Source organism: Saccoglossus kowalevskii, chromosome 4 (genome assembly GCF_978046115.1).
Source record: "Saccoglossus kowalevskii chromosome 4, keSacKowa6.1, whole genome shotgun sequence".
Taxonomy (NCBI): domain Eukaryota; kingdom Metazoa; phylum Hemichordata; class Enteropneusta; family Harrimaniidae; genus Saccoglossus; species Saccoglossus kowalevskii.
This window is the reverse complement of record NC_140644.1, coordinates 11287026-11310905: the sequence shown is the minus strand read 5'-3', so window position 1 is coordinate 11310905 and position 23880 is coordinate 11287026. Positions and strand designations below refer to the sequence as shown.

At 34.8% G+C, this 23880-nt stretch overlaps 1 protein-coding gene across 1 annotated transcript in view; it reads left to right on the top strand.

The window, feature by feature from the left end:
* The window catches only part of LOC100375717 (uncharacterized), a 38707-nt gene extending 23497 nt beyond the window's left edge, over window positions 1–15210 (top strand). Inside the window, exons 19-33 of the mRNA XM_085497763.1 lie at window positions 510–704; window positions 1156–1259; window positions 2152–2323; window positions 3244–3401; window positions 4066–4336; window positions 4544–4805; window positions 5617–5791; window positions 7028–7238; window positions 8405–8604; window positions 9036–9177; window positions 10093–10373; window positions 11297–11523; window positions 12973–13160; window positions 14284–14430; window positions 14820–15210. Coding sequence (XP_085353889.1) covers window positions 510–704; window positions 1156–1259; window positions 2152–2323; window positions 3244–3401; window positions 4066–4336; window positions 4544–4805; window positions 5617–5791; window positions 7028–7238; window positions 8405–8604; window positions 9036–9177; window positions 10093–10373; window positions 11297–11523; window positions 12973–13160; window positions 14284–14430; window positions 14820–14851 — 2765 coding nt within the window. The 3' untranslated portion in view covers window positions 14852–15210. The remainder of the gene's footprint in view (window positions 1–509; window positions 705–1155; window positions 1260–2151; window positions 2324–3243; window positions 3402–4065; window positions 4337–4543; window positions 4806–5616; window positions 5792–7027; window positions 7239–8404; window positions 8605–9035; window positions 9178–10092; window positions 10374–11296; window positions 11524–12972; window positions 13161–14283; window positions 14431–14819) is intronic.
* The last annotated feature ends 8670 nt before the right edge of the window (window positions 15211–23880 follow it).

The following is a 23880-nucleotide window of genomic DNA, read 5'->3' as shown; positions in this document are numbered from 1 at the left end:
TACATTTAAACAATTATTGTATGAAATGAAAGAGCCCCAACTTTTCAATTTTGTAGTCTTGAAAATTATTTCACATATCAAGTTCATTATAAAAAAAATTCATTTGGTCGAAAAAGTTCGTCTTTGCGCACATTGGTTTAAAACCTGCACCTTTGTGTACTAATTTTATAAAGAAAACAGTAAATATTCAAAAATCTGCTTGTTACATAGTTAAATCGTAATGGTTAGTGTCTGCTTAGCAACAGAAGTTGCTCAATCGAATAGTATAAACGTATCAAGCCCAAGAACTTTTGGTGCTCTTCCTATCCCTAGTGTAAAAATAATTGATATTGATGCAATAAATATTGGCATACAGCAGGACAAGGGGAACTTTCCAGCACAAAAAAAATAACACTGGAATATCAACTGGTTTAGCAGGCTACCTTTTTATCTTATTAAATGTGTAACGAGTCTATAATATGCGAATTGACATAATGCATTATTTTAACTTTGAACCTCTTAATTCACAGGAAACATTGATGGTGTTGACTTAAACAACTTTGTAGCAACCGCAGTGACGCAAGGAACAATACAGAACATTATGGGTGTAAAGACATTTGATGGGGGTATCCATGCTGTTGGCAATGTGACAGGTCTGATCAATGGTGTTGATGTAGATGAGATTGACAGAGAGGCTATTAAAATAACTGATTACACATTTGACGGTATGTAACTTGAATGAACAGCATACACACAGAAAGTTTCTGGCCAGTAAAACCCTTGGATTTCAGAAGTATGTGGCCCTCAGTTTTAAGTTGCGGTTGTCAGTTTTCAATGGTGAATAGTTTCAGAAAATCACATGTAGCTGCAAATTAAAAATGTTTACTATGCAGAACTACCAGTACTTTTATAAACTAATTACATAATTTAACATGTTTTGAACTAATTTAGTTGTGGGTTTTCAGCATCTTGAGGGTTCAAGTTGCCAAATGACTCGCAGGTTTTTCAGTTCACTATCAAAGATGGATAAATCAATATTGGACGTCGTTTACAACACAATTCAAAGTTGTTGGAATATGGTGTTGATATAGGGTTACATGCATTGAAATGAGACCCCCCCCCCCTCGACCATGGAAACTCAGACAATTGCTAATTACCTGGATTGTATTTTTGCAGGTGATATTACATTTGATACAGTTGTATCCAAGAATAATGTAAATGTGACTGGCACTGTGGATGGAGTTGACATCTATTTAGATTCTATCACCACAGATTATATTGTAAGTACACATATTCATTACCATGGCAACCACGGGATTTGTACATGTCTAGTGATGCAGGGTTAGAGCTTGTGTTCTCTCTGTTCTATTGTTTTATTTCCTAATGTCTATTGCAGATTCATATAAATTTTGACCTACCGGTAATACTTTTAATGTCTTTAAATTACTACTCTCTCCCTTACCCATGAATTCAAAACAGAAAATTTGGTACATTCTGTCACATACATGCCTGTTGTGTCATATTTTCGCCACACATCACACAGAACATTTCCCCCTTTTCATTCGTTAAATGAAGAATGACAACCATGGGTACTTGTTCGTCCATTCAGTTTGGAAACCACACATTCTTACTTTCAAGTCATACAGACATCGTTTCTCCTTTTCATTAACTTTGGTTTGACCTAGACCAAATTGTACAATTAGCCCTGCTAATTAGTGAAAATGAGCAAAGTTAAAAAGAACTCCAAATTCTGTTTAATAGAGCGCATGGTTTTATCACAAAAGTAGATGTAAAAAGAAAGGGGATACCCAAACTTGTTTCCTTAAATATTACCTAAATTGTTTTTAAACCCTCCTCCCCATTAACTTTATTGATCAGAATTTTTACTAGAGTGACCATTTATGATTAAAAAATTAGTGAAACTGCATTCAGTGGAGGGTAATAAATCACAAACTAGGTCGGTTAATTCCTGTGACAACTTTCAATTTACTAAATTACAATACTATTATTTAAATACTACATAATGCAACAGAGGGGATGTGGCTTCCATTAGAGCATAATGGTACTTCACATTTGAGTAATGGTGAATTTTTTCTGAATTGTTCAAAAAAGAATAGGCGAGATTTCTACGGAAATGGTGGTATTTCATTGTATTACTATTTTTTTTTTTAGGTTAACCCCTTAGATGTTGGAAGTAAAACATTTAATAACTCCATAAATATTTTGGGTCAGCTCTCGATAGCAGATGGTTGGTTTATTGATGGTGTTGACATAGACAGGTTATCAGCTACTGCTGTGCACCTGACAGGAAATCAACAAATACCCGGAAAGAAGAAATTTCTAGGTAGGTACAATTCCAACTTAGCATTGCTTTAATGTAATGGCTGTGAGGACTCCATGCTAAATGGCATTGCTACAGAAAATTGGATAGTTGATCATGCGACTGCAAATTACAACAGTTTCTATTGACATTCTGTTCATATACTTTACTGTACATAATTCAGTGCAAGGCGAGGCAGTCAACTAGTAATAACGTTCCTTTAAATGTTATAGCATGTACAATCAGAACAGAACTAACATCAGATAAGTGAAAATTGGTCATTTCTTTTGACAAAGGTCACCCACAAGCTGCTCTGAACTTGCATTATAGTGGCTCACTGAAAAATGATAAAGAACTTCCCAGAAATACTGGATGTTCGTACAAAATGCCAAATGTCCACCAATGCAAAACTGACTAAAATGAAATTCTTAATTTACTGTGAGTCTGTGCCCGCTTTCTTTAAACAAGAACAAATGCCAACAAGTTTTCTAACATCTAGATACAAACCCGACCTGTGATAAAATGTTGTCAACTGAAAATGAAACGAAAATTAGTGATTTGAACAATATTTCGGCCATAACTAAATCTTGATTGGATTACTGTATGCATGCTCTATTTAAACTTTATACTGTGTACTGAAAATCCTACCACAAAATATGCCTGCCAAATGTGGCATAACCACCTTGCCAAAACAGTGTTCAGTTTATGAAATCAGTAAGTTTCTAAAAGTGAACTGGAAGTATAGATTCCTTGCATTAGTTATTTTGAAATATAATAAGTAACTCTTTAAAACTAATGAACAATTTTTGTATTCCTTGATATTGCCATGAAATAACCAGTTATCTGAATTTTTACAAGCGTGATTCAGTCTGAAATCTAATGAGCATTCAGATACATGTATAATAATATTGTGATTCTGACTTTTTGTTCATCTCGCAATTTAGGTAATGTTAAGTTTGGTGATGTATCTGTAAGTGGTAATGTTACGGTTGAGGAGATAGACTTGGAATACTTGAATGACAATGCAATGAAAGTCACTACTGGACTTGACCAAATTGTCACTGGTGTACATACATACGGTGGTAATTTCACTATCCAACGGGTAATTATGATTCCAATTTATCAGTGAATAATATTTATTTGGAGAATTCAGGAATAAGGCAATCCAGGCATAATCGCAGTGAAAGTGACCCTATTGATGTATATACTGTAGAATTTCACCATGGACACTTGAATAGGATTCATTTACACGCGTATGATTACTGTTATTTGTGAGGTTATGCTGACAATCAGTTTGTATGAAAAGTTGTCAAAATTAGAGTGATTACAATTAGTGGGGGGAAAAGATACTAAAAAAAATTACGACCTTGTTTGAAGTTCCATAAAAACTATTCAATTCCTAGTGTTGACTTAATTTCTCTAGTAGTTTGCAATATTTGAAGTATTGTAAATGTGTGCCTTGATTGACCTTATTCCTGTAATCGCATGGTCCACACAATGCCTGTAATACAAGATGCATGTAGTAGTATGAAGTTTTAAGTAAACTTAGTAGAACCAATGATTTATAAAACAAGGGTATTAAACTTTCATGTACGATCTGCAAAGATCTTGCAAGCCACACCACTCTTAACATTTGTCACCCACCAATCTCAAGCAAGCTATCATGCCAAGGTATATACTTGAATATATTTGAAATATATTGGACACAATACAGTATTTTCAGACATTCAGAAACATTCTATTAAATTTTTTGTTTTATTGGACAGAACTTCACAATAGATGGTCTTGTAAATGGTATTGATGTTGAATTTCTGAATGCTCAGTATATGAGCTTGACTAAAGCCCAGATGGTGAACAGTTCAATGAACTTCCAGGGAACTGTATATGTAGATTATAATGTCAGTGCAGATGAAATACATTTGTATGGCTATCTTAATGATGTATACTTCATGGATTGGTCAGAGAATGTGTTGCTGACTAATAGTTCCCTCTTGGTTAATGTCCCGACAGTTTTTAGCAGCAACATCACTGTAGAAGGTGGGTAAAAATAACCATTATGGAGGCTTGCGATTTGCCAGTTTATATCGCCTGTTGTACAGTGTCGTTTCGGTACTCTACTTTGAAGAAATGCCACACACGCGCAGCAGTGCCACAGTCATCATGCATTAAAATAGGCAATGTATTTTATGTGTTGTACAGTGTTGCATGGGACCCACATTGAATCAATTTTTTTTCCCTCCCCAGATAATGTTTATGTGCATGGCTTGACAGATGGTGTGGATCTATCCCACAATTCTATGCGATTCTCGGCAAACAACAATATAACTGGTGTGAAAACATTTACTGGTGGTCTGATATTGGAGGAAAATTTAGTCATCAGTGATGGCAATTTAATAGATGGCGTTGATGTATCTTTTTGGGCAGAGAATGCAGTCTATGTTGACAGGAATTTTAATATTACTGGAGAAAAGACATTCACTGAAATTAATTGTACAGGTGACCTGAGGTAAACATTTTCAACTTTATAAACTGTTTTAGTCCTCGTTCAGACAGCCGCAAAACGGGAACTTTGTGCATGTGCACTAGAGTCTGGATCTATAACCTAGACATGCCTGGACCAACCTTGTGCAATATCGTGCATATGGGCATTGAGACTTTGATGCGCATCCTTTTGATATTCAGAGTGGATTCAAAATGGCAGACTGGTGGCCATTTTGTTTAAATGAATGAGATTCTAAAGCCATATTCAACATGCTTTGACTTGTATTCAAATTTTATGCATTCATTATACTTCATGTCGTAGATATACATATGTATTTGTTTGACAATTCAAAGTGGCCAAATGGTGGCCATTTTTGTGCTAAAAAAATCATCAAATCAATCATTCCGAAACCAGATCTTGATACATGTAGTTTATGGATTGATTTTGTTCAAACTTGGTACATACATTAGACATTATGGGTCCCTGATGCACTGCATGTTTTTCAAATCTGATTCTAAATGGCTGAATAAAAGATGAATAACCAATGCTATAAGTGCTTAGACCTATCATCACTTTTGGTTATGTCCGCAATTGTATTTTATCATACCTGGTTGGTGCTGGGATAGCAAATTAAATTGTTGTATGCAGTCATTTGGGAAACGTGTAATATTGGATTTCTGTGGCAAAGCATGCACGTGCTGTACTATATGCATGTGTATTTTTTAGGTAAGAAAGGTGGGGATGGAGGGGTTAGAGTACTGGATTTGTATTCAATAACAATAAACCAATTATTTGTGTTTTGATATTTATGTTGTGTGATATTTTTTTTTTGCAGGGTTTATGGGCTTGTTGATAATGTGGATGTGTCTGAAAGTACATTATTACTAAAGTATGGAAAGCAGACGATAACTCGTAATAAGGGCTTCTTAGATAATGTTGTGTTTTCAGGAGGCTTGTTTGTTACTGGTGAAATTAACAAGGTTGACTTAAATGATTTGAAGAACAATACGGTTAGTGAAATGTCCCATATGGATTTTATTAGGGATCATTGCTCGAATTGTGAAATGTCTGGTATTTATATTTGCTTTATTAGAATCTAGCATTACATATAAAATAATTTATGATGCAATAGTTAGATTTTAGAAATGTAAATCTTGCAGTGGCTGTGATTACCCTCAATTCAATGTGGTTTGTGCCGACATATTTTTGTTAAAGTTTAGTAAATATCAAAGTACACTAAATGTCCTTATTTTTTTCCCCCAAAAATACAAAGTTTTGTGTTTTACTAAAATTGTGCTTTCTTGTACTCTTTGTAATTAACATTATCTATATTTATAGATATCAGAATTTACTTCAAAGGGCAAGATTACAACATTTCATACACTGATTACAAGTACTTTTTAGGATTGTTTGTCTTGTAAATCTGGCTCACTTTATTACTTCTAAGCTTTTTCAGTTCACCAATTGTGGGGTTGTGTATGACATCACCTAAAACATTTGATCTGGAGAAACAAGTTTGTGCAGTTCGTGTTGAGTTTGTTTTGCATGTAATCTGCCCAAGATGGTGTCAATTTTAATATTTTCAATGGTAATATTACATTATGCAGTCTTAAGAGTTGAGTTTTAGTGATTCTGATCCAGGATTTGTACACGACTGCATTTGCTTTATTGCATTTTTTTTTTTAAGAAGCTGCATTTTAATTATTGCATATCCATGCATATAGAATTATTGGTTTATATGCATTTCTATTGGAGATGCACTTCAACGCCAATTTTCCCAATTGTGATATCATACTACATGTAGGTTATACAAGTGAAGTATGTACAAAAGCAGCCCAGTGAGCACATAAAAGGGGCATAGAGGAGCAAGTTTTCTACTGCCTGAGAGCATACTGTAGTATACTTTATTTTAGCGGGAATAAATTTTCGCTGAATAGACATTTTGGTTTTGTATGGAATTTATTTTCAATGATTTTTGACAAGTTAAATGTAAAATATAGGAAAAAAGGCATATTCGCTGAATTTTATTTTCAGACTCATTCCTTCAGAGAAAATAAATTCCAAGCAAAAATAAAGTGTTTTATTAAGTACTTTGCATCATTCTTGTGATAACCTTATTACACCAGGCGTACATTTTTTTTTCCCCATTTGTACTATTAATCCTATGAGATTATAGCCTGAAATGACAAAAGCATTTCTGTTTTTGTTGCTTTATGTGATGCATAATACGTTATTTTTTCTTTCAGATGTTGATTTCTGAGAACCAGATTGTGTATGGCACAGTTGTATTCACTGAAGAGACGGTATTTGACTTCATAGAAGTGAACGGTTTAATTGACGATGTTGATATCACAGATTTATACAATTCCGTATACAGTTACGAAGTGTTTAATACTTTAAATACAAGTGTAGAATACCGTTGTGAAGTACTGGAAGAAATGCATGAAGCAGCAGATGGTAGGTTTCCAATTTTTTCTGTTAGTTTAGTGTATACCGTAAAATCTGTATTAGAAGCCGCATCTCTAATATAAGTCGCACCCATTCTTTTTGAACAATTTAGAACCAAACATTTACCATTCCTCGTATGTGTAGATGCTCTAATAGAAGCCGCATCCCCTCTGTTGCATTGTATCATTTTAATAGAAGCCGCAGCTTCTAATACAGATTTTACAGTACTCGTTATTTGCTTGGTTTTTAAATTCACTATATACATGTAAATTTCACTAAACGGATCCATGTGAACATGTAGATTAATTTTTTTTTCCTCCCATGTTGGTAATATTAAAACCTAGTGAAATGACTCAAATCATCAAAATACTGGTAATGAACATTGAGGTGACAATAGATGTCACTATACATCTTTTTCTGATTGTTTGATTTAAAAAAAAAAAAAAAAAAAAAATAATTTTCGATGTGTACATTAAAAGATTAGGATGTGCACTACATGTATATACCAACATTGTACATTAGATCACTTGCAAGTGGAAAAAGATGGCGTCAGAGTTGGTTCTCAATCTATTGAAATACAATTTTTGTCGCAAATCTTAAGGGTGATGATGCAGGACAAACTTACCAGGGGCCCAAGAAGTAACGTCAAATGTCTCTCTTGAGCTTAAGGCTTTGATTGCCTCACTGATGATTTAAGTGTTATTTCCCATAATACTGTAATCACAATTATCTAAGATTCCTATTGCATCATTAATTTCAACGTTTTGGCAATTATTCGATTCTTAGCTGTCGCATCACATTTCACACGATATTCGCCTGGTGTACAGTCACTTTGCCCATGCATTTGTGTCTGAAACAATATTTGGTAAGGCATTTGGTCATCTTTATGGTATAAACAAAATTTCAAAATCACAGCTTATTGCTGCATTAAATGCCAGCGATGTTTAAAGCGCAGTGGTCGTCGCGCAGCGCATGTTCAAATTTCATGTAAAAAAACAATGTGTTTTACATGCTTGCATACGTCGCTAAGTCCCATATCGAAAAGGACGCGGCACGGCGACTGTCGCCCTTTTAATATTGGTCTTCTTTTTCATTGTTCTGAATGAAATTTATAATCTTGTTTTTCAAGTTTCTATTTTCTCAATTCCAAAATCTGCAAACATTTTTTTTAATAGATGTTGCAGTATATATGGATTACTTGAAGCTTGAACAGGTATTTCAGAATGAAGGAACAATTAAGTGGAGTTCATTCGTGTTAGATGGGATACAGTGGTTAGCTATGATGAGATCTTCCAGCCAAATTGTAACTGCAACGTGTACTACCTCCAAATTGTATCAATGGAATGAGACCGCACAGCAGTTTGACATGACACTGGTGATTTTGTTTTCTAATTAACTGTCATATGTACTTACTTGATCTTTAAATACACCCATTAGTCTTTCATTTAAGGCAGTTAACAGTGCTGCATTCAAATTGTGTGGTGATATTTTGTGCATGTTGCATGGTATACACAAAGCGATGTGCAACACTTTTGTTTCATGTTAACAAAGTGGATTAAGAACTGTAGGCTCGTTTTATGCCACTTCATTGAGGCTCTATTATACAATATCGGTAAATCTTGAATATAAATGGTCATCAAATCTTGCAGAGTTACCAGGCTTGCTCTTTAGTGTTCCATTCTCTTTCATCCTGCCTGTTTTCACTGATGTATGTATCCATGGTAACACAAACAGCGGATGATATGACACGAAAGGTTTTGTCTGCTTGTTTAATTGAAAATTGTTGCTATTCATTATTTTTGTTAGGAAATTAAAACAAGCAAAGGTGAAGAAATAGAATCGTTTCAGTTTGATGGGAGGCAGTTTTTGATCATTGTTAATCATGTTGACTTTGATTCATCGTCTTGTGCAAGAAGTGAATTTTTAACAACACCCAAACTACCTGCAGGTAAGTTCTTGGAAATATCAAATCAAGTAAATGGCATAGTTGTTGCATCACTCGTGAGCAGTAGACCCAAGTTCAAATCCTACCTTGAGCTGAACATCAAAAAGGGTTGACCCCTACTGTATATATGTACATTTTGTATATATAGTGTATTTAAACAAGCTAAAACTTGTATAAATAAATTTCCTGAAGATGATTAAAATCTCAAATTATTTCTGATGTTGCTGCATGTACAATAGTTTTGAATAGATTGTACACTTGATAGGATTAGTCCCAATATGCACACAGACAGTCACACATTTGCAGGTCATTTTGTTTTAATCTTATTTTAAATTCTATCAGATTACAAGCTGTGATTTGTCAGACAAGTCTCGATGCAAACTAGTGTTGCATAGTACAAAGAATCATTTTTTTTTTTTTTTTTTTTTTGTGTGGGAATGTTAATGAATTAATATGGGTGGGGATGGGGTGCTACAAAATTAAATAGCGGTAGTTGGTATTCATAAAGGCATGCAGCTTTAATACAAATGTACATATTGTGATGTAGGTCTTGTGATTTCCATGCATGCGTAAAACATTTCAAACAATGGCATCTCAAAACGTACCTTGTGGTTTGAAGGGTTCTATCAGGTAATCGGGGGGGGGGGGGGGTGAAAGATTATCGCAATGCAAAGACACAAGCAAGAGATCAAAATGAAACAACAGTTCTTTGACTTTTATTTATTGGCATAGTGTTTATAGAAATACAGTTCTGTTTTGAGTATTCGGATCTCTCAATTTGTGCAAATTCATGTCACAATTAACATTTGGTTTCAGGTCTTTAAGATACAATCAGTAAATATTCTAAAATGTCATGAATATGTGATCATAAAACAGTACATTAGACCAGATTATAAATTTCATTTTTTTTTTCCCCAGCTAATTCCCAAACACCACCAAATACCCAAGCTGGGGAAGTGTCTATTGCCGAATGGAATTCTACTACCTCTTCTCTGAGTCTGTATCAGAAATTGACATCTTATGGTGCATCCGATGCGGAAGTTTATGTTCATCCACATACACAAGAGCTGTGCATTGCAATCGCTAACAAGATGTACAATGATTACAATACGGCTATAGAATCTTACATTTACTGTATGTCTAGTTTAACCAGCGGATTTGTTTGGAGATATTCTATTGATACGTTTGGTGCCAATGCGGTGAGTTTTGACAATTTGTATTTGGTTTGAATTCAATGATCCAGTTTCCAGTATGTATGGTTGCTTGCTGTCGCAGGATGTCATTTACATTTCTCATTTGTACATTTATTCCCGTAATAGATCTCAAAAACCAAAATTGATTTTAGTAAATTGACATAACTGCGAATGAGTGGCAAAGATGACTTGAGGTGCAGCAGAATCATTATGTAACTACCCATATGAATATATAAGCATTGTCTACCAATGGATACAAGTCTATAAATGTGCATTGGACAAGAGTCGAAGGCTTGTACAGCATGTAATCGCCTCCTCTCGGTCACTGTCCTCCCACCCGCTTTGGAGATGCAGTACATATTGGTGTTGATGCACACAATAGATAACAAAATTCATCCTTTATACATTTTTAGCATGGATGCAAATTGATCGAATTGCTTACCAGCACGATCTGTATGTTTCAGAGCTTTGTAACGACAATTTAAGAATTCTTTGCAACTAAATATCGAGAAAATTAAGACCATAGTTCTTCAAAGCTTCTTGGCAGCAATTTTTTATACTAGATATTCCCACGCAATTGTTTCAACAGCTTTAACATGTGATGTAAATTACACGCTTCTAACGCAAACCACAACCTAATTATACTTCCTATGTACCTCTTTTCAGTCAAACATGGGAAAAAGCTTTTGTTTGGTTCATGTTTGTCTACCCATATACAAAATTTAGCAGTCAAAAATGCAGTCACTATAGATTAACGCAAGCCAAAGGGTTGGCACTTGCTTTTTAGGCTATGGCACATATTTCAATGAGTTATGGTGCACTGGTCACCTCCATAAAGGTTCCTTGTGCAACTAGTATGTGAACTTAAAATGGATGCCAATAGTTAAAAAGGTTGATAATTAATGACAATATTTTTTGCAATCTTTCAGATCAAACATTTTGTCAACGGTGGTACCAGTCATCTCATTGTAGCCAATACAGTTAACTTCATTGACTTTTCATATGTACCCAAGTCTGAAGTGTTTTCCTGGACAGGAAGTAAATATGAAAGCGATACTTTGTTAACCACAACCTTGGCTACAGATGTTTTGGTGTTGGATGTCCATGATCAGAAACTCATCGTAATTTCTCATGAAAACATTGTCGATATCTACAGGTAGGATATTTTTTTTTTGTAAGGTTGAATGTAATTGTTATGAAAATACTGCACAAAAGCAGTACGGTGTTTGGATTGACCAACTTATAGCAGAGATTGATGTGATCCCTAACTACCACTAGTACCAGAATACTTTGTGGGTATTCTCGTGATAACCTTGGGTTCTTTTCCCTGCTTGTAGTAATCCTTGAATGAGAATAGCCATGTGAAGTACAAGGAACCTTTTGTGTGAACGTTTGCCTTAAAGGCCCAATTCATTTGCCCTGGGCAAGTGTGAATTGGAGGTGTGGCTATGTTAATAAGTGTTGTTAATCACTTGCATAGCCTATGACTCATCCTGTTTCAGAGGTCCAACATCACATTACTGCAGCAGATTGACAGCAGTTAATTATTCAAGATTAGTAGCGCGTCCCTTTCCCCGGTTCCTGTTTTTGACTTTTATCCGCCTTTATCTCAACCCGTACACTATTTATTGTCATAAATACTACACACGGTCACTGCTGTGATATTCATAGTCACAATGCATCCACTTTAGCACGACATAATAGACCTGTAAGTTCGAGGAAACGCGTTTTTACCGGAGCTTGGCTTGAACTGTTTACTACAGCGTGACAAGCAAGGAAATAATCCCTATTGTTTAGGAGCGTATTTATAGTATACATGGGCCTTTAAGTGACAAGATTACTGTAGACCACGTTGAAATAGCTGCATGCAATGTTAGGGGATTTTACTCTTAGCATGAATTAACAATCTTAATTCAGCTAAAGTGTCTTCCCGTGAGAATATACATTCTGTTAAATTAGCTGCATCTTGAATTAGTGAAATTACAGATTAGGTGAAATAGCTAAAATTACATGCAAGCTAAAAGACACGTTTTACATTTCCATTACTTGCTTATAGAGCTTCTGCGTCTGATCTAAACATAGGAAAGTGTTTGAATATGACGTAAAATTTCTAAGTAAGGAGTGTCCAACAAATGTATGGGCATTTTACCAACTGGTAAAATCTGACGTGTTGGGGTAGGTAGGTACAACTTTCACCAAGTAATTAAACATACATTTTTATGTAAGTTGATCTAATGTAGAAGCTATAGAAATGCATTAAAATATCGTAAACAAATTTCAGTGAAAATAAAATCTAGCGAATATACTTTTTTTCCTACATTTTAAATTCAACTCGCTAAAAATCAGTGAAAATAAATTTCATACAACACACCTAAAGTCGTTTTAGCGAAAATTAATTCCAGTGAAAATAAAGTATTTTACAGTAAACCATTTGGGAATGTTACATAGTACACTACATATTGTATGGTTTGTCTAATGATGTGAGTGTTTTTATATACACAAGTGTTTAATCCAAGAGACTTGATCCCATAATTTCTGTATAGTTTTGAACACTGAATTGTGATTGGAAGATGAGATTAAAAATTATGTTCATGTTTAATTACAGGTATGATGAAAATACTCCAGGGTTTGAATACGTCAGTGAAATTGATGTGACAATGCCAGTTTCAATGGACCATATGCAGATTGGATCTGATGAAATATTGTTAGTCTTGGATCAGGATGTGGGCATTAAGGTGTACAAGTACAATGGTGAATCCAAGTTTGTATTGAGCAAAGAGATTCCTTTGGAGCGTAAGTAAACTTCTGACTTTCAACTTCAAATAGAAAATTTTTGTCTAATTGTATTCTACATAAATGAACTTTGTCACACGCAACGTAATATTACCGTAATTGGTATAGTACAGGTGTGATGGTTTAAATACCAAAATGGCAACAGTAACAAGACTTCCCTGGCGGCGATGATAAAATATGCACACGGAGCCAACAGATGAGGTTTCAACTGGTACTGGTATTATTATACTCTGCAAACATCAAGTACAATAACGCGGTAAAACTTCACTACTCCAATGACTAGATACTTAAACTCCAATACAATTCAACGAGATCTCCGATCTGATCTCAGTGCTGAACAACTCCCCTATATATATCCACACTGTCTATAAATAGACCATTACATCAGCATACATAATGAGTCTGGAACTTACTACAAATTTCTAGAATGTTCCATTACCTTCTATTGCCTTCTACAGTGTCCTATTACCTATTCAACCAACTTCTAAAAATTCCACCCAGACACAGTACGGTTCTAGAACATTCTCAGTCACACGGAAGTGGTAAACAAGTCGTATGCGACAAACTTGATTCTGCAAAATTAGGCACAACCCCCACTACCAATGCAGCTGAAGATTTAAGCTTACAGGTACTCTGTATGTCAATTAAATTAGTTGAACTGAATTTTTACAACTGAGGACTACTATAAAGGCTGCAGTACAATCAGAAAACTGAGATAAAACTCCAAGAAACTGTACTTTGGTATAGTTATTTATTCTACTTAAAATGGTTAGGTCATCCCTATATGTGCAACATGTATAAATTCAGCTGCTCAGTTACTCCAAAGTTGAGTTTTCTCGACTTCAGCCGTTTTCTTCGACCAGTGATGCACACCAGCTCACGAAGAGCCCATAGAAATACATGGTAAAGTAGTGCGTGTCTTAACGTTCTGTGACATAGCTCCACTCAAAGGATACTGGTATTAGTTGTAGTTTATTCTATTCCATTTCTTGGCTTTGTCTTAGTTTCAGTTGTGTACATGTAGTTTGTTCCCTGTTTGTTAACAAGCATTTTGATAATGTCTATGAAGTGCGATGCAAACTCAAACTGGTATATAAGGTAAAGTTGTTTTTTCCTTTCTCAGATGCCTTCAGTCTTCATGCATTTTATCACCAGAATATGGATGATTATTATGTGGCCGTTGGTACTTATAAAGCCCTTGTTCTCGGCTTTCATATTGCAATACAGGCACTGGAAACTGATGTTCCCATATACAAAGTGAAAACGTCTGGTAGGTTGATAATTGTATGGTGTTTGAAATAAATTACTGTAGAATACTTTATTTTCGCTTGGAATTTATTTTCGCTGAAGGGATGATTCCGTGAAAATAAAATCCAGTGAATATACATTTTTTCCTATATTTTACATTAATCTCATCAAAAATCAGTGAAAATAAATTCCAAGCAAAACGCCCAAAAAGCCTTTTCAGCAAAAATAAAGTATTCCACAGTACCTTAATATATACCGGTAATGGTGCTAGGAGTGGTGTTTTAGTAAAACCTTGACACAAGGAAAGAAATCATTGAAATGTAGTTTAAGTCCTTGCATACCATAATAATTTCAAATCAGCTGTGTGGTTTAATTCTTTCTTTCTTTCTTTCTTTGTATTTTATCTTGCAGGAGAATACCTTCCTACCATTGGATGTTCTTAACATAATCCAGATTTGAAACATTCACTGTTAAAATAATAAATTTGCTCTGTACTTTTTTTTTCCCCCCAATCATGATTTGACCACTGTCTTGTTACTTCACATAATTACAGTATCTACTGCTTTACCTGAAGTAACAGTGCAATTTCATTTCAAATTGTCTTGCAAATGTTGAATTTAAATTGGCATACAATATTTTGCATCAGTTTGCTATAACTTTCTTTCATTTTTAGGATTTTTCTAAATCTTATTTATTATGACAGTAGTCTTTACCATCGCTATGTCAGTTATTACGATAACAATTTTGTGAATACTTTGAATAATTTAATTGAATATTTAATTAAATTTTTAAGTGGTCCAAATGCTTGTTTCTTTACTTGTAATGTTGATAGATTCTGTTGACTAGTTTTTTTTATTCAAGAATGCAAGTCGTGGGCAAAATTTACTGGTGTAGTCTAGGGACAGGGTGTGTATAAAAAAGATGGGTGGCTTTTATTCTCTATACACGGTAGTTCAATTTTCTTGTGGCGGTGAACTGAAATTGAATTGGAAAACATAGCCATTCTGTTAATTAAGTTGAAAGTTCTGACCAAAATTGCTAGAAATCGGAACACTAAAGTCTGTACCCCCCAAAAAACTGAACCATGGGTTGTATGGAGTCTATACTCTAATATGGAAGCCATACAGTAAAATCAAACCCTGCAAACATTATGTATGGAGTACAATAAGTAACGTAACTTACACCACCACAGAGTGGATGCTAACTGTAAGTAAAAAAAATAAATGGGACCGGATGTGAACATGGGGGGGGGGGGGGGGCATGCCCTACTGTTAAATATGGGTTCAAAGAAAATTGTGGAGAACGTTCCCCAACTCGTCAAATTAAAGTTTTAATGAGTTGAAGCATATTGAGATTCTCAAGTTCGATCTATAGGTCTGGTGCTCAGCCCCTTGTGATGATGCACATCCCACCCAAGACTAGTATGGAATCATGATTAAACGCTTTACATGACGGCTGATTATTCACTGCTAGTACAGTGCACAGCTGAATGTTCTCAGTTGATGGGCAGAATAGACCACATTCTCCTTCCCAGAGTTCCTTGCGGTTAGATCACCGAAAGTATCTCTGCCACCACACACCGCCATTTTGTGGTGAAACACCACAAGAATTTTACTACGCGTATCATTTGCGTGTTTTTGTTATTAGATGGCTTTCGTGTTGATTTATTCCTACTTGAAAACAAGTTTCAAATTATTTCGTCGATAGCTGATAATGATTTGTTCGTAAACACACTGAAAACGGTGAAATAGTTATAATTTACAAAAGAAAATAATTTCATCGCGGAATAACGGTTACTAAGGTGTTATTCGGTTCATCAAGCTGACGGCCCTGTCGATAGCTAGGCGAAGACGTATGAAGAAAGGAAAGCACTTCGTGGTATTGACAGCGAACGCGTTCTATTGCCACTCAGTGTGTGCTAAGGAAAGTAAAAATATGAGCTTCTCACTAAGAAAATAGCCAGAATCTACAAACAACGCGCACACTTCGTTGGGTTCGAAAATCGAACACCTGCATTGCAATGTTTTGGTGAGTGTCTTTGAAAGTAGTACCACTGTGACGCATCGACCAATCAACGACAAGTACAAGATCTGCGTGGTGGCAGAGATATATTCGTAATAGAACTCTGCCTGGGGAGATTGAATAGACCATTTTCCCGTTCACTGAGAGAATCGCGCGTTATACGTGAAATCGAACAAAAAAACTGGACAAACGAAGGTCGTAGTCGCGTCAAACATTGCGTGGGATTCGACAAACGCGAAAGTATTTCGGGGACATTTCTATGCTTAATGTGCTGTCCACATTTGATGATAGGCAATTTCGATTAAGTAAGGGTATTCGGAAGCAATATTCCTGTCGAAGATCGGCCGGTCAATGTAAGCTGCGAAATAAAGAAATTTTCGTTCAAAATCAAATCGTTCGATTTTTGCGGCAGACGTTCGACGCGCGTCTTTCATGCATCTCGCGAGATCTCGCAATTGTACGGAAAATCACCTATTAGAGCCAATCTAATGGACTTGAAAGATGAGCTCAAGGGCAACATGCATTACATATTGCGTCCGTGTTCAAGATCTATCTCAAAATAGAAATAACCGAGATGCCCTTCATTAGTGAAGTCGTACAGACCCAGTAATCAGTGGCGGTGTATAAGAAAGCAACGTTTTACCACTTTTATATTAATATACGTAATTGGCATAAGAGGACAAGACTCTTTCATTGTAAAATTCACATCCATCATATGTGTTAATATTTCATTTATTTAACACTTTATTTAAAGAGGGTAGGCCAATATACAATAATTTTCATTGGGCCCTCTCTGTAGGGACAAAAAACGCACTATACACACTATAGGCTTGAGCCATTTACAACATATTTTTCCCCCCAGATAAATTATGTAAGTTTTCTTAAAAAGACTGAATTTCTGATATGGAAAGTTATTTTATAGGGTTACCACTCTATACTGAAACGTCCTCTGACCCATGGATGTTTTCCATTTAGTAATTTGTAAATTATTTCTAAGAGGAACGTGTACTATACTTGTGGGTTTGGGAAATAGGACTGAACATTTTACTTGTATATAAAGGCGCCAAGCCATTGGTTGCCATATACATTACGATACCTAGAAAATATGAAATTCTGTAATCGATAGGCAAGATACTATGTTTTTTAAACAGTTCAACTATGATTGGCTAAAGTTGTCGGAGGAAATCACACGAACTGCCCTTTTCTGAAGCTTATACACCAGACATAAATTTGATTGACTTCTTTGCCCATACTATACTATACAGCAATAGTCCAATAACGACTGAATAAATGAAAAATACAATGTTCTTCTGACGGAAATACGGGTAAGAAGCTGCAAACCCTCATAAGAACACCAATTCTTTGGCCAAGCTTTTTACAAAGCATATCAACATGATGATCCCATGATACTTTTATCTAAAACCACCCCAAGCGACTTTTCAAAACTGACTGTTTTAATTATTTCACCATTGAAGTTAACCAGAAAATCTTTAATATTATTTAGCTTTTGACGGGATCCAACAAGAATAGATTTTGATTTAGATGTGTTGATTGACATGTAATTGCAATTAACCCAACGCAAAATTGGCCAAACATCATTAATGCACTTTGTGACTACATTGATACTTGGTCCAGACGATAAGAGTTTGATCGTCCGCATACATACATATCAATGGAACTATTTTCAAGAAATAATAAATAGAAAAAATAATAATGGTCCTAAAATTGAACCCGACTGTTTACCCATCAAATACACAACTTGCTTTTTGTCAGTTAAATAAGAATTAAACCAAACAAGGGAGATTGGAGAAATGCCATAAATTGAGAGCTTATTTAATAATACATGTTTATCTACCATATCAAACGCCTTGCTTAAATCAAGGAAAAGAAAACCACACAATAAGCCATCATCCATATTGCTAAGTAATGCATCGCATAGCTTAATCATAGCTGTATGGCAAGAATGCTATTTCCGAAAACCTGACTGCGATTTAGAAATTAAATCATGAATATTCAAATGCACGTGTTTTTCAAAGATTTTTGAGATTATTGGAAGCACTGAAATTGAACGAAAATTACACAAGTCCTGGGAATCCACCCTTGTGTAATGGAAAAACTTTGGCATGCTTAAACATGTCGGGGGAAAAATACCTGATGAAATGCCGAGGTTGAATAAATAAAGAATACTTTCATAAATGAACGGAGCAGAAATGCGCAAAAGCTTAGATGATGTAGTGTCAAGGCCAACTGACTTAGAACTAGATAGTGAAAACTGTTGGTTCTTCACAAACTGGCATGTGGCCGGCGGAATAACAAATTGTCGAGTAGTGGTCAATTTGGGTTCATTTTCGTAAATTCGTAAAATATGAATCACCCACTGAAACATTGGGTCGTAACTTTTTGGTAAGAGAAGCGAAATGTGTATTGAAATTATTAACGATTTTTTCGAGGTGATTGCCAACTGAAATATGAACATTGAGTGAGTTAGGTTTACCACCACTGATCAAATCGTTGAGGGTTTTCCCACAAGGCGGCACTGTTGGAGCTATTGATTTTGATAAGTTGAATATAATGGTTTTTCTCAGCGGCCTTAATTAAATTAACTACCAAATTACGCTTGGCTCTATATTGGTTAAGGACAGTAACATCAAAGTATGTGCAAGCCTCCGAAGTTTGTCTTTCTCTAATATTAAGTAGAATGTCCGTATTCAGCCATCCTGGCTGTCTTAATTTTTGCACACGTCTACAAACAAATGGGCATGCCAATTAAAAATAGAATGCCAAGTCTCAAAAGCTAAATTAGTACCGGTAATGTTGTGTACGGAAATTAGAGGCGTCTTCCGAAAGTCGGCCAATATCAGTTATTTCATAGTGTTGGTAGTATAGGTTTGTTTAAAGATGTTTGGTTTATTCTGGAGTGAAAAGTAGTGATTTGTTGGCCAGTAGACGAAACGCATTGGGTGACGTGTCATTTTTAATGGGCATTTAGATATCAATTGTTTTTTAAAATTGTATTTACTTAGTTCTAATTTAAGTAAAAATACAAGTACATGTATTTAAATGTCTTGTATGATTTACATGATGGTCACGAGGATGATAAAGATACGACGAAACAAGTAGTTTCGTGTGTTGAGGATTAAAGTTTTAATTTAAAAGAATTAAAAATATTTATTCCCGGTCATTTTTATACTAGAAAGTAATTAAATTATTTAATAAAATTATTCAAAAATGCTACCAGAAATATTTAAGTCTATTAAGTGATGTCAGCATACAGTTTACAGAAATATTTAATATATAGTCTAATATGTTTCTAAGATCATCTTACCATTGAAATCTACTTAGGCCGAAACGTCCGCCAGGTCGAAACTCTTGGCCGAAACGTCCGCCGGGTCGAAACTCTTGGCCGAAACGTCCGTCCACCAGTAAAAGACTAGTTATATAAGCTTTCCTTCTAATTGCTCGAATCGGCAACGCTTGAACATTTGGGCTCCAAGTACCTCGCCACGTTTTCTGATCGCTGTACCTCTACTCTTTGAGAGAAACTCACCAGAACCACATTCTGCCCACTGGTCAATAGCCAGGCAGTGTATAGATAATCTGTGCCAGAGACTAAACGGAAACTAATACAGATACTGGTGATTATCTGCTATTGGATCTCTGTGGAAACTTGCTTTTTGTATCAAGCCCCCACACGCGTGTATCTTTTTTTACATCTCTAGTTGCCGCAAATGTTGTGGACTTTTAAGTGAAAGTAATCATTTCCCCCACTTCATCATGTTTTCTTAGTTAAGCGTGTTAGTTTTTAGTTTATTTCAGCTGCACAAGTCTGACTACAATAAAAATGTGTGGTGGTATGACACGACACGACACGACACGACACGACATGATAAATTTAATATAATTAGGATGAGTTCCCCTCCCCATTATTGAGTTTTTTTGGTCACGGATGTCTTACCTGAATCATATTTTCTGTGCAAAATTTTGTTTTGAAGAGGTGAAGAGCCCTTAGAAAAACATATTCATGCTCCCTCGCCTCGCGCTGAACATGTCACACTACCAGTTGCTCTGGTTACACCAGCTTTTCAGACATTTGCCACCAAAGCAGGTACAATTTACAGTCGCTGTATTATACCCATAGGGGCGATGGACTATGAAATTAAGGCAGAATAAGCCATTCTGAATTCAATCATGTGTGGAGATTAATACTGTACATGCAGTTCATTAGCTCTATAATGTTCGTGTACACTAAATGAATGCCTGCCACCCATAGTGTAGTACACCATACTATTAATAATTTGATGAACTATTCACTTATTCATATCCTTCTGGAAGGAAAATTGCTCTAACTTATTTTTTTACAGTGGCATATTTATTGTGGCCATAATACATTAATTAATCTATAGCAACTGAATATCTTTTAGAATTTACTCAACAACAAAAAACACACTCTGAGCACTGTTACAAAACTAGGCACAATGAAATGTTACAATATTTCCTTGTAATAAAAACAATTTATTGTGACGTAATGCTCATAGCTTTATCATCATTCAATGACCAACATGTTTACTTTTTGAAATGCAGGAAAGAATACTTTTATAATTTAGACTATACGTCTTTCGACGATGTAACGAGTAAATAACTTGAAATAAGTGTTAAAATGTTTTATATTACCAATGAAGCACATATTTATAATCACTTGACAAATGTCTGTACAAATCATGCTGTTTCTAATGCGCAATGCATAGCGAAAACAAATAAAGTAAAAATTCGATAAGCGCATTTCATGGTATGGAGAGCACTATCAGTTTTATCCTTTTATCAGTTAAAATATGCAAATAAACACTCTTTATAGATCGAGTACTTCAACGTTTGTGACGACTGAAAGCTCGTCATACTATGTTAGCCCTAGATAGAGACTAAACAACTGACAATAACACTGCATCCCCAAATCACAAGTATTTTGAAAAGGTCTGTGTAGGAATAATAGATAAATCAAATTATAGTCTTCTAAAACGAGACCAAGATACACCAGAAACGTACTCTTGAATAAGAATAACGCACCACGTTTACCAGTTATTCAAGAAACTGCTTTTCATATATAATACTTCCAGCGAAATGAGCCAATCAGTGAATCGAACACAAACCTGAACCCGAAGTGTCGAGATGATTGACCATATGCCCAAGAGTGTGATAACAATGAATGTGATGTATACAGGTCAACGCTTAGCTCTAGAGAGGAAGGATAATGAGGTTGTGTTATTATGTAACCTCAGTAGTACCTTTCACTCATTAACTGAGTCCTAGTGTGTGTGTGTGTGCAACTGTTAACATTATTAGAAAAAATAGCTGCCAGAGTGAAATCACTCGAAAATAATCTAAAACACAAGAATGATGGTGATGGGCCCCTCTTCAGTTCCTTCCAATTGATATGTATGGAGATGACGAGGGATAGTGGGGATTTCAGCCACTTGGTGGTCGGAGATGGTGCACCAAAAAATGACTTCTGAGCACTTGTTTGGTAAATTTAATTTCCTTTTACGCCAGGAATGGCTGTACAAGTATGAATCATAGGGTGTCATGCGGCAACAGATCCTTCATATAAGTACACATTTTCACTGTTATTACTTCAATGTTGTTGACTGCTGCCAGGTGTGTGGCACATGTTTTTTTTTCTGAGGGACCGTATCCTTCTTGGGCTGTGAAAAATATTTTGACATTGAGAAATAAGAGTTTGTATAATAGATACTCTGTCAGATCATCTGATGATTGGTGTCACCAATGTAAAATATTCAAAAATGACCCTTTCTGTGGAATCCACGAGTTTTTTTTTTACAACTGTCCCGGTTCTCCAACTAACAGTGTGAAAAATTACTTCGTGTATCAGTCTGGGTCGTATTGCTTGTAAAAGAATTGTCTAACCATTCTGGAAATGTGGTTGACACGAGGACTGACGTTGGTTTTGTTTTGAATTAATTGTCTGAGGTAAATAACACTATGCTTAGATAGGCACTTCTTAATTAAATGAACAAGATAGGCATCTTCACTCTCCGACCAGTCCCCGGGTAACCAGACCTCGACTACAGGTGATAATGTGACATGTTCTTCTAACTCAAATCTGACCAACACTACTTGACATCATAAAGACATACTTGGTTCCGAGGGACGTTCAATTAAGCAGACACTCAGCACAACACTGTTTCGGTTTTCAGATTTCAAATTTTACATTAAGCTGGTGATGAAGGATTTATCTCTATCACATATACGATGAGAGATTAGAATTTTCGAACATTTAAGGAAATCATAACTATGTAGGAATTGCTGGATACCTGTCCTATAAATTTCTTATATTGGAACTGAAACTTGTTATCAGTAATTAAACTAAAAAAATCATAAGACACTGTGGATATTTTTGCAATAAATGTACGCATAATAATATGTCCAAGTCCAATCGTTGACATGTGGTCTATCAATGTCTATAAATTAATTTAATCATAGACTTGCATTTCTATCAAATTATATGATTCTATTCAATCATAGACCCGTATTTCGATTAAATTATAATTCAATCATATTTCAAATCAAATTATGATTCTATTCAATCATATACCTGTATTTCAAATCAAAACAAATTATATGGTTCAATTTACTCATAGATTTCGATCAAATTATGATTCAATTCAATCATAGACTTGTATTTCAAATCAAATTATATGATTCTATTCAATCATAGACCTGTATTTCGATTAAACTATATGATTTAATTCAATCATATACTTGTATTTCAAATCAAATTATATGATTCTATTCAATCATAGACCTGTATTTCAAATAAAAACAAATTATATGATTCAATTCACTCATAGACCTGTATTTCGATTAAATTATATGATTCTATTCAATCATAGACCTGTATTTCAAATAAAAACAAATTATATGATTCAATTCAATCATAGACCTGTATTTCGATTAAATTATATGATTCAATTCAATCATAGACCTGTATTTCGATTAAATTATATTATTCAATTCAATCATAGACCTGTATTTCTATTAAATTATATTATTCAATTCAATCATAGACTTGTATTTCAATTAAATTGTATGATTAAATTCAATCATAGACCTGTATTTCAAATCAAATTATATGATTAAATTCAATCATAGCCCTGTATTCCTATTAAATTATGTGATTCCATTCAATAATAGACCTGTATTTCAAATCAAATTATATGATTCAATTCAACCATAGACCTGTATTCCAAATCAAATTATATGATTCAATTCAACCATAGACCTGTATTCCAAATCAAATTATATGATTCAATTCAATCATAGACCTGTATTTCGATTAAATTATATGATTGAATTGAATCATAGACCTGTATTTCAAATCAAATTATATGATTCAATTCAATCATAGCCCTGTATTCCTATTAAATTATGTGATTCA